This window comes from Castor canadensis, chromosome 13 (assembly GCF_047511655.1).
Source record: "Castor canadensis chromosome 13, mCasCan1.hap1v2, whole genome shotgun sequence".
In the NCBI taxonomy this organism is placed as follows: domain Eukaryota; kingdom Metazoa; phylum Chordata; class Mammalia; order Rodentia; family Castoridae; genus Castor; species Castor canadensis.
In genome coordinates, this window is record NC_133398.1 from 8079858 (window position 1) to 8090462 (window position 10605).

A 10605-nucleotide genomic window follows, 5' to 3' on the forward strand; every position below is an offset into this window, starting at 1 on the left:
CTAAGAAGTAAGGACTTGTTTGATTGATGTCACAGGTGGGAGAGCTGCAACTAGACCTGGGCTTCCTGGTGTCTGGGCTGCTGTTATTGCCAAGACACCTTCACTTGAGATGGTCTTACTCTCTTGGTAGTCTCACACTCTTGCTCAAATACCTTCCATAGCTCCCTAGTACTATAAGATGAATTCTAAATTCAGTCTCTACTCTCCCCACATCTGGAGCCACTGTTTTCAAGGTCTCATGTGGGTGGTGAGGAGTTCAGAACCTGGGCGATCCTGGGCTCCCATCCCTGCCCTGCTACATTATTGAGCACTTACTACTGTGCCAATTGTCCTGAGAAACCAACACTGGGTAGCACATGGCTTTCCACCAGGTACCTCAGGGCAGTGCCAAAGTCCTCCTCTGTGCTGAGGAGTCACAGTCTCAGCTAGAGTCTGCTACTCCACCCAGGGCTGGAGCACAGGGTGCTTGCTCATGGGAGCTGATCTCTGTCAGGATAGTCAGCACCCCATCTGGGTACCCAGAGTGCTCCCCTGACCAGAGGGGATTGGCTTTTCATAGTCTGCCCAACCACCAGATCTCTGGTGTCCTGGGAGTCGCAGAGGAGCTCAAAGGGTCCCTCTCAACAGGGGAAGGAGGAGTCCTAAAGGGTCTTGGCCCAGGACCTCTGGTCAGGGTATAAGGAAGAATGTGGGAACTGTGGCCCCAGAGCCCCAAGGTCCAGGCTCTCCCTCCCTTCCTGATCTGGCCTCTCTCTGCCACCAACACGCTACAGGATCTTGTGCAAAGAACCTCATCTCTCCAGACCTCAGTTTCCCCTGCTGTCCTGGGGGAGCTTAGCCTCGTCCCCCCAGAGTGATGTGGGCACAGTGGAGGTAGCAGAAATGGAAAACTGTGTGTGGTACAGTCCTCCGTGGTGCACAGTGGGGTGCCGGTCTTGCCCTGGCTTCCATCAAGGCTCCACTCAGTCCGTCCCGCTCCCTCTTTTCCTCCCTCCTCCCTCTCTCCCTCCCTGCTGGCTCCCAGCATGCCCTGCGCTGACAGCCTTATAAATAGTCGCCTTTGCAGGCGGCTGGTGAGGACGGGTAGGGTACGCACTGGTCCCAGCGCCCACCGCATCCTCCCCCAGGTCAGTATGCAACTGCCCAGTGGCTCTGTGGATGCCCTGGGCGGTGGGCGCCACCGCGGGGAATGGGGACGTGTCACCTGGGGGCGGGCGGGGTGTGTTTGTGCCTGGCTACCCTTGAGTTTTGCACGTCTGTGTGTTTGTATCCATGGTTATGATCTGTGTGTATTTGCATGTCTGTGTTCCCTGGGCTCTGGGTTTTGTGCCACACTGAGTGTGCCTTTGTGGATCCGTGTGTGTGTGTGTGTGTGTGTGTGTGTGTGTTGTAGTCCCTCCCAACCTTCTAGACCCCTTTGTCCTGGCTGGCACTCCTGGGGCACCAGGTCTCTGCCCTTGTCACGTCCCAGCTGGGGCCCAAAGAGGGGGAGCTGTGGCTGGGCTCCCTGCCCCAGAGGACTTGGGCATGGGGCAGCCTGTGTGCTCAGAGAGGCTATCAAGTGTTGGGGGAACCCAGAGCCCTTGGATGCTCAACCCTGCCCCAGCATCTTGCCAAGACAGGGGCTCTGTGGGAGCCCTGGGGTCTGCAGGTGGGGCCTTGCTGAAGCCCTGCTCAACTGTCCACCCAAATCTTCAGCAGCAGCAGTCAGGCCAGAGAGGGGACACGGGCTGCCCAAGGTCACACAGCTGAGTGGTAGAGTTGGGATTTGAACCCTGGCCGGTTGTTAACCACTGGGAGAACTGCTCTTGGGTGAGCAGCTGGGAGACCTAGACTTTGCCCCAGGCTCCCCTTGTGCTTAGGGTTAAGTCACTGTCCCTTGGGGCCACCTAGCAGGAGTAGCAGGGGCTGTGACCCAGGGGCCTTATGAGGCTTAGTGCTCAGCCTGTAACCCAACTCCATCCTGGACCCCTGGCCTCTGGGAGGCCTCCTCACTACCCAAGTTATTTTGGACCAAGGAAGTGGCAAGTGTCTGTAGGACTGAGAGGGGCTTAGGTTACCAGGGGGGTGAGGGGGTGGGGCGGGGCCACTCTCAGGGCTTCACTGTGACTGTCCCTGGCCCTGGACACTCCCCTTCCTCTGAGGGGTGCCTGGCATCTCTCAGGCCTCCTTCTGCACACTCAGCAGGACAAGCAGCTGTAACTCATGCCCTCTGGGTAGTGTGGTGTCAGCACAGCTGCTGAAGGTCCTACTCTGAGTCTCAGCGCCAGGTCTGGAGCAGCAGAAAATGCAGACCTGAGTTTGCCCCAGCCAGGCCCTCCTCTCCAATCCTCAGTTCCTTCTCCAGATGGAATAAGGCTCCTGGCCCTGTGGTCAGCCCAGCCCAGGCCCAGTTAGGTGGTGGTGGAGACACAGGCCCAAGGTACAGCAGAGCATCTGACGCCCCCGTGCTGTGTGTGATGCTGTGGAAAGTTTAGAGAGGACACTGCTAGTGTAGGAGTGCGGGATAGGGTCCAGGAGGGCTTCCTGAAGGAGGCAACCTGGAGTAAATGCCTAAACCCTAATCACTGGGGAAAAACTTCCAAGCATTGGTTGTTACTTTGCAAAGGCCTAGAGGGAGACATCACTGTAATGGGTAAGGGAACTCCAAGCAGTGGCAGCTGATAAAACCACTGAGGGTGCCAGGGGCCACATCACTGGGCCCCATCAGGTATGTTGAGAGGTTTAAGGTTTGTCTTGGGAGCCAAAGGGACACGCATGGAAGGGGGGAAGCAGGCAAGGGGCCTGACACTTGCTTGTCAGGGAAAACCCTGTGGCCATTGGGGTAGGAATCCCGGAGGATGTGTGGAGGCAGGGAAGTAGGCCTACTTGGAATAAAGCAGTGGTGGGGACACCAGTTGGAGAGAGGCTCCTGAGCAAGAGGTTGGGACATGGGGACAAGTGGCCACAGTGACATGGGCTGGCTGCCTGTGGGCACGGGGGGTGGGATTCCTAAGAACTAAAGACAAGAGCAAGGGGGCAGAGTGGGGCCCCACAGAGGTCAAGGGTTCAGGGAAGGGTGCTGGCCCAGGGGGAGGGCCAAGGCAAGAGTGTGCTGATGGCGTCTGGGGGCCTTGAGGCAGTGGGTAGGTGAGGAGGAGATAGGGCAGTTTTAGAAGCCTGGTCAGGAGAATACTGCAGGAGGTTGGGGGGTTGTGGAAGCTAGAGTCAGGGAATTAAGTCCTCACTGAGGTGAAAGGGGGGGGCAGAAGATGCACCTGCAAAAAGCAGGAGCCTGGGACCCAGGGCCACCTCACTTTAAAACTGAGAAGGGAGCCAGTGGCAGTGGTACACAACTGTAATCCTGACTACTCAGGAGGTGGAGATCAGGAGGGTTGTGGTTCGATGCCAACCCAGTCAAAAAGTTAGTGAGACCCCATTTCAACTAATAAAAAGCTGAGCATGGTGTCATGCACCTGCGATCCCAGCTGTGCAGGAATGTAGATAGGGGGATTTCAGTCCAGGCTGACCTGGGTATAGACCCAAGACCCTGTCCTCAAAATACCTAAAAGAAAAGGGGCTGGAGGCGTGGTTCAAGGGGTAGAGCACCTGTCTAGCAAGGGTAAGGCCTGAATTCAGCCCCAGTATCGCCAAAAAAAACAGCTGAGAGGGCTGGGGAAGTAGTTCAAATGGTAGAGTACCGCCTAGTAATCCCAAGGCCCTGAGTTCAAACCCCAGTAACAGAAAAAGAACGGGGTGGGGAGAGGGAGGAAGAAAGGGAGGAAAGAAAAGAAAAGAAACAGTTCCTCCTCTATGTGCCTTAGGGCATCCTCACTCCTCACTTGCTGTCAGTAGCCCCCTCCAGCCTCCCAACAGCAGCGTTGTCAAGGTGTCTGTGCAGACACTGGCCCCACTCCCTGTTCTAAGGAGTTGTCAGGGGGCGGGGCAGCTCCACAGCCATTGTTACATCCACCTGTGTGACCTCTACCCTTGTCTCTCCTTCAGACCAAGGTGGACTGGAGGGGTTACTTTGCCAAGGTCACCACACCTCCTGGGTGGCTTCCCTGCCCCAGCCGCCCCTCCTCTGCCCTCTGATTGCGTGTTGGGGCCTGGCACACGCCTGCCTCGCTGCTGTGGGTGTGGCTCAGAGTGGGAGGAGAAGGCTTCACCTCTGCCTGTTTCCTGTCTTGCAGAACACTGACCCAGCTCCTGGGACCTCCACGGGATGGACGGTAAGAGCTTTCCTTGCCTGGGGCTCAGCGTGCCCATCTGTGGAGGGAGTGTGCTGTCTGGGAGACAGTCTGGGAGGGTCAGAGGCAGTTCTGGGGCTGTCTGGGCCTCCAGCCTCCTCATCCAGCCTCTCATAGAATGTGCCAGCTCCAAGATTAATTTTAGAAGCCATGAGGCCTCCCCGAGGCTTCTGGGGGGCCTAGAGCTCACCTCCTACGCTGGTATTTATAAAACTGAGTCTCTGCCTCTTTCTGGAGAGGGTGGGAGCTGGGGAGGGAGACCTGCCCTTTGAGTCAAGAAGTTGTCAGAACTCATGGACCAACCTGGCAAGGATAGGCAAGTTTCTTTCTCTCACTGGGACCCCACCATCTGGGTGACAACCCAGAGGGATGGGCCTTGAGGATGAGCCTTCCTGGCTCCCGTGCACTGGGACCTAAAGGGAGATATGGGGTGGGCAGAGGGCCTGGAATGGGCCAGCCCTGGCTTCTGGCAGTGCAATCCATCTATTCCCTGGCACTGGGCCTCAGCTTGGGTGGCTCTTTAAGGATCCAGTGGGCTGGCTGCTGCCACTGCCTGAAGCCAGTGGTTACCCTTCCCCCAGCTCAGAACCTCAGCTGCCACAAGGCTGTGGTCTCTCCCAGGCCCAAGCTGTGCCCTCCCTTCTGACTACTTCTTTAAGCCCCAGCCTCCCAGCCAGGGGGGACCCCTGGGAGCTGCCAAGCCCACCTCCTGGGCTGGGGACAGAGAATAGAGAGGGCAGGCATTTCTTTACTGAGGTCACAAAGCAAGGTGGTCTGTGAGCTGGTGCTGTTTCGGAGGAGGAGGAAAGCTCTGGAAGTCCAAAAGAAAGTCTCAGGTTCTGGTTTTGGTTCAACCCTTTTGAGTAGGCCTCATCTCTGGCCTCAGCTTCCTTCTGCTTAGTGGGCTGTGAGTTCTTTTTCTGAGGTGCTGGGGATGGAACCCAGGGCCTCAGGCATGTGACACAAATCCTCTTCTACCACTGAGCTATATCCCAGCCGGGACTGTGAGTTCTACCCAGGCAGAGTTTGGAAGGTAGACTCCCCTTCCTGTCTGGGCAAGAGTTCCACTTATCCACGTCAGCCCTCCTCCCTGCTGGGGCTGGCAAGAAATGGACAGGGCAAAGCCCGGGAGGGCAAAGGGAGAGGGGACCCAGCAGAAAGGAATCATGGACTGCTGTTCATCCAGTACCCCTCCACAAAGAGGAAAACAGGATGGCCAGAAGTGTCTAGTCACCCACAGGGAGGCGCCATGGTGGTTGGCATCCCAGACCCTTAGCTGTGCTGAGTTCTTAGCATCCAGACCTCTTCTCCCTCACTCTCCCAGCTCCTGAGAGTTCACTCACCTCCCTGCTCACTCTGGAAGCCTGAGCCATGTCCCTCTCTTTGCCTGGGACACAAAGGTGTCTCTGGCTGTTTGCTAGTGGGTGACCGAGTCCTTCTCCCCTATTCTCTCTGCAGAGAAACTGAAGAAAAGCAAGATCATCTTCGTGGTGGGTGAGTCACGGGCAGATGTGTGGTGGGTGAACAGGGAGGGTCGGTTGCAAGCACTGTGGCAGCCTGAGCCTGGGTCTGCCCCTCATACCTACCCTTCCCTCAATGGGGATCCTGGCAGTTCCGGTCCCTCCTGGGGCCCTGTGTCTTGGGGTTTCTGAATGAGTGAGCACTCGTAGGTGGGCCTGGCTCAGGGAAAGGCACCCAATGTGAGAAGATCGCGCAGAAGTATGGCTACACCCACCTCTCCACGGGGGACCTCCTGCGGGCCGAGGTCAAATCTGGCTCTGCTCGAGGCAAGAAGCTGTCAGAAATCATGGAGAAGGGACAGCTAGTGCCACTGGTGAGTGGCCCTGGTGACTAGGGTGGGGGGGGTGACGTGACCTGAGAGGGTGCCAGTCAGCAATGCCTATGACACACTGGCTAGGCTGACCATGGTCCTCGCTTGTTCTGAGGCCTCCTGTGGCTCCCTATTGCCCTTAGCAGAAAGTTCCTCCCAGCAGCCCCCCAAAACCCTGAGGGACCCTGCCCTTATTCCCACTCTCAATCCCTTGCCATCTTGGCCTCAAACCAACCACACTCCATTCTGCCTGGAATGGTCTTTCTGTCTCAGTTTTCAAACCCTCCACTCCTATTTGGACTAAGACACCCCCGACACTGCCTCCCATTTTCTACTGCGCTAGCCTCCTCCTCTGCCCACACTAACTGCCATACTTGGAAACAGGCCAGCCATGTCATCGTGGGTCTCTTCCCCAAACGTTGAACTTCCCAGGGCAGATAAAGCCTCATCTGTTCAGGGTCATGACCTCTGGGCTCAGAACAGCACCAGATTGGCCAGGGGCTCCAAAAAAGAGTGAATCACCACCGAGCCAAGTTCTCCAGTCAGAGGAGACCCCTGGAGGCCAAGGCTGACCGGGACTTGTGTGCTCAAGGAGAGACAGCAGCTCAGGCGCAAAAGTCAAGAAGGGGCAGGGAAGGGAGGTTCAGGACACTCCTCTGTGCCCCACCTGCAGGAGACCGTGCTGGACATGCTCCGAGAAGCCATGCTGGCCAAAGTGGATTCTTCCAAAGGCTTCCTGATCGACGGCTACCCGAGGGAGGTGCAGCAGGGAGAAGAATTTGAGCGGCGGGTAAGGCGTGGGACTGAGTGGGATGGCCTTGGGGCTGGGCTGAAGGGCAGAAGGGAGGGGCAGAGGGAGAGAGGGGCAGGTAGGAGGGCAGGAGGGAGGCCAGGAAGGCTTGAAGACTTGCTGGATGTCTTCCTAGAGGTCTAAAAATAAGGTGTAGTCGAAGAGAAAGCCCTCGGCTGGGCTCAGGGTCCAGCCATCATTTTACCTCCTTGAAACTCAGTTTCTCTATCTAAAAATGGTGGGAGACGGGTCACAGCTGACTTGAGGAAAAGCATGAGGATGCAAGAGGCAACACCCTCAAGTGTGGGGCTTGGTACCCCACAAACACATAGGGGGCAGGGAACAACATTGGCAGGGCTGGAAGGGTAAGGCGGCAGGGGGAGGACAGCATATGTGGCTCAGGGCAACCAGGGAGATGTGGGAGAGGGAAGTTCAAAGACCATCGGTCTCCTTCAGGGGACACAGGGAGCCTAGCTGGAAAGAACAGGCATTGAGAGTGATGGCTGCAAACTTTCTAGAACGGGAGCCCATAAGGAATGCTGTTATAGGGTAGGGCACCTCACACAAGTACACAGATGTACACAGGAACACATGCATGCACACGAGTCACACAGGGCACCTACACAAGGCCACATGCAATGCATGACACACAGATTCGTAAGGTAAGGGGTGCAGTGTACACTTTTGCACATACAAGCAGGGGTTCCCACTCCTATGTACATATGTGTGTGAACACACACACACACACTTGTCCAAGGCCATGCAGGGAACATGAGGCTGCAGGTGGCTAGGAGTGAGAGATCAGGAAGGGTGGGGTGGGGTAACTGGGCCCCATCCTCAGCCCTCCCCCCACCTCTCTGGGCCTCAGCCAGATAGGACTGTATTTCTTGACCTCTGACTTGTCAGCAAGACCTCAGAAAAGTGTCTCCCCGGCTCTGGGTCTTGGTCTTTCTCTCTGTGAAAGGGGCACTGGTTGGATTTCCTTCAGATCTGAGGGCCATGGACCCTGTGGTCAGGTGACAGGCAGCCCGGAGGGACATCCCGTCCTGGCCCACATGCACCAGCTGTGGTACACCTGCAATGTTCAGGGACTCAGCTAGAAAGTGAAGTTGATGATAATCCCTGTCCCTTATGGGTGCTGAGGGTGACAGGCTCAACACAGGGACCTTGGCGAGGAGTCCAGGCCGCTGATCTTCTCAGCTCTAGACACCAGGGGGCGCCAGGGCTTCACTAAAGGAGGCAGGGTGGGCTGGAGATGTGGTCGCTCACTTGATTAAAGGCTCCAGAGCTCTCCTGGGGTGGACAGTGCCCAGCGCCCACACCTCAGACTAGATGTTCATGGTCCCAACGGAGGCCTCAGTCAGGGATGCCCTACCCAGGAGCTTAGCTGCCCTAAGACTCACCACCTCCACCAGGGTCTATAAAGAGCCTGTCATGCATGGCCCTATGGACTCAGATAAACAGAGGCTGTGAGTCTGTGTCCCAGAGGAGCTCAGCAGCTGATGGGCCAAGGACAGGTGGTGGCCTTGGGGCTGGAGCCAGGCCCAGCCTTTGTTACCTACTATCTTCTGAAAGAGAGAAGAACCTGCTAAGCTGTCCAGGGTCCTCACATGGCAGGAGAGCCCTCCAACCCTGAAGGCTGCTGCACTGAATCCTTAGCTACCCAGGAGGCAGGGATGAGTGTCCCGATGTGTTTTGCAACCAAGGAAACTGAGGCTCAGTGGGGGCATGTGTCCTGCCCACAGTCACACAGCGGGACAGTCCTGGGGAGCCTGGATGCAAAAGCTGGAGCTCAGGCCTCTACCAGTAAGCTCCTGAGGAGAAGCAGCCCCTACACAACCCTGACAAGAGGCCCGGGCAGCAGCTGCTCAGAGGCCCTTGGGGACTGACAGACCAGGCTGTCCAGGCTAGGGGAGGCTGGGACGTAAAGGCCGTGCTAATGTCCTGGCCCGACCCTGAGGTTGTGGTGACCATGGGTGGTCTGCCCCTCTTAGTCAGCCCCCTCCCTAGCTCTGAGGGAGACACAAAGTCCTTCCTAACCCACAGTGCACCAGTCCCAGACTGCCAAGCCTGGGGATCTGATGGTGACTGACAGGCAGGATTGCTGCTTTCAGGGACCCACTGGCAGGAGAGGGAAGGGCTGCTGTCTCTGGCTTCAGTGTGGAGGCTGGCCTGCACAGGTGATGCTGCAGAGAGGCAGGCACAGGTGGCCAAATGGAGGGCAGGGACTGTGGGGTCTTATTCCTTCTCATCCTTCCAAGTCATCCCCAAGATGACCCACTTACTCCAATGACAGTGACATTGCTCAGGGCTCCCTCATCAGCCTTCACCCTGTCCCTGATCCCTTGGTACTTCTCTAGGTCTCAGGACTACCTGGGAAGAGGAACTCTGAATGAATAACTGGAGGTCCTTAAGGTGGGGGTGGAGTAAGGGGGCTGGAAGAGCACATCTGGGGCCAGGGATAAGTAGATGGCATCAAGTACTCTGAAGGATTAAGAGTTCAGCTGAACATGGTATTGAGGTAAAGGGGTGGAAGTCAGGCTCAGATTTGTGAGAAAAGTCTCCTAGCAGGCAGGATTGTGCAGGTCTTGGAAGGAGATGGATGAGGGCCTAGAACAGTCCTTGTGGCCAAAGCAAGGAAAGCAGGGAGGGTGAGAAGGGCAGGGTATAGCCACACAGGGACTCTCTACATCTGGGGTTTCTCTCAAGGGCACTGGGGAGCCATGGGTGAGGTTTGAGCAGGGGAGTGCTAGGGAAGGTTGGTTTTGGAGAGGTCCCTTGGGCTCCTGGGGAAAGGATTAAAGGCCTGGGTGGGTCTTATGTAGAGAAGACCGGACAGGAACAGGTCCTTGTAACAGGCACCCTGCTTGCAGATTGGACAGCCGACACTGCTGCTGTATGTGGATGCAGGCCCTGAGACCATGACCCAGCGACTCCTGAAGCGTGGGGAGACCAGTGGCCGTGTGGACGACAACGAGGAGACCATTAAGAAGCGGCTGGACACCTACTACAAGGCCACCGAACCTGTCATCGCCTTCTACGAGAAGCGTGGCATTGTGTGCAAGGTGGGCCTCCTGCTGGCCCAGCCTCAATGCACTGTGACCTCGGGCCAGCCCTCTTCCCCAGGACTTGGTTTCCCCGCTGGTTCAATGGGAGGCCACTGTCCACCATGGCTGGTGCTGGGGACCAGGCATGACCTCTGGGGAAGTCGGCCCCCTGCCTTGGCGTCCCAGCCCTCATGACCTGTCTCCCCACAGATCAATGCTGAAGGTACGGTGGACAATGTCTTCTCTCAGGTCTGCACCCACCTGGATGCCCTGAAGTAGCCATGCAGAGCCTTCCCCCAGCTCAAGTCACCCCACCCCCGCCCTGATCCAAGGCTGTCCTGACCCAAGCCCAGGGCCTCCACCCTGCTGGGGTGTGCATAGACAGAGGAAGCCACTGTGTCCCATTTCATGGACAGCTGAGCACTAAAGAAATTTCCAAGGACATTTGTTTTTACTCCTTTTTTTCCAACTGAAGCTGATTCATTAGCTGCACCCATGCAGCCTGAAGCTCCAGCCCCTCTTCCTCCTCCTCCAGCTCTGGTGGGAGCCCCGGGCCCTTCTCACCAGGCTGTGCTGGCCCAGGCTGTGGTAGGCCTGGGGGCCCTACAGCAACAGAAAGGGTTGATCCTAAGGTTTCATGTTCAGGCAGTGCTGGGCTCCAATGCATTCCTGCTGTGTGGCCTTGGCCCCGACCCCTTGTTTCTCTGA

General features: G+C 57.0%; 1 protein-coding gene across 1 annotated transcript; it reads left to right on the forward strand.

The window, feature by feature from the left end:
• The first annotated feature begins 1017 nt into the window (after positions 1-1017).
• Positions 1018-10339, forward strand: Ak1 (adenylate kinase 1). The gene is made up of 7 exons (XM_020164277.2): positions 1018-1127; positions 4173-4211; positions 5688-5723; positions 5900-6063; positions 6734-6850; positions 9724-9915; positions 10108-10339. The coding sequence occupies exons 2-7, from the start codon at positions 4205-4207 to the stop codon at positions 10174-10176; spliced, it is 585 nt and encodes a 194-aa protein (XP_020019866.1). The 5' UTR covers positions 1018-1127; positions 4173-4204; the 3' UTR covers positions 10177-10339.
• The last annotated feature ends 266 nt before the right edge of the window (positions 10340-10605 follow it).

What these genes read in the sequence shown, in the direction of transcription:
- Ak1 (XM_020164277.2), top strand. An exon ending in CAAGATCATCTTCGTGGTGG is followed by an intron (nt 5,724 to 5,899) that starts GTGAGTCACGGG and finishes GAGCACTCGTAG; the next exon opens with GTGGGCCTGGCTCAGGGAAA. An exon ending in AGCGTGGCATTGTGTGCAAG is followed by an intron (nt 9,916 to 10,107) that starts GTGGGCCTCCTG and finishes GTCTCCCCACAG; the next exon opens with ATCAATGCTGAAGGTACGGT.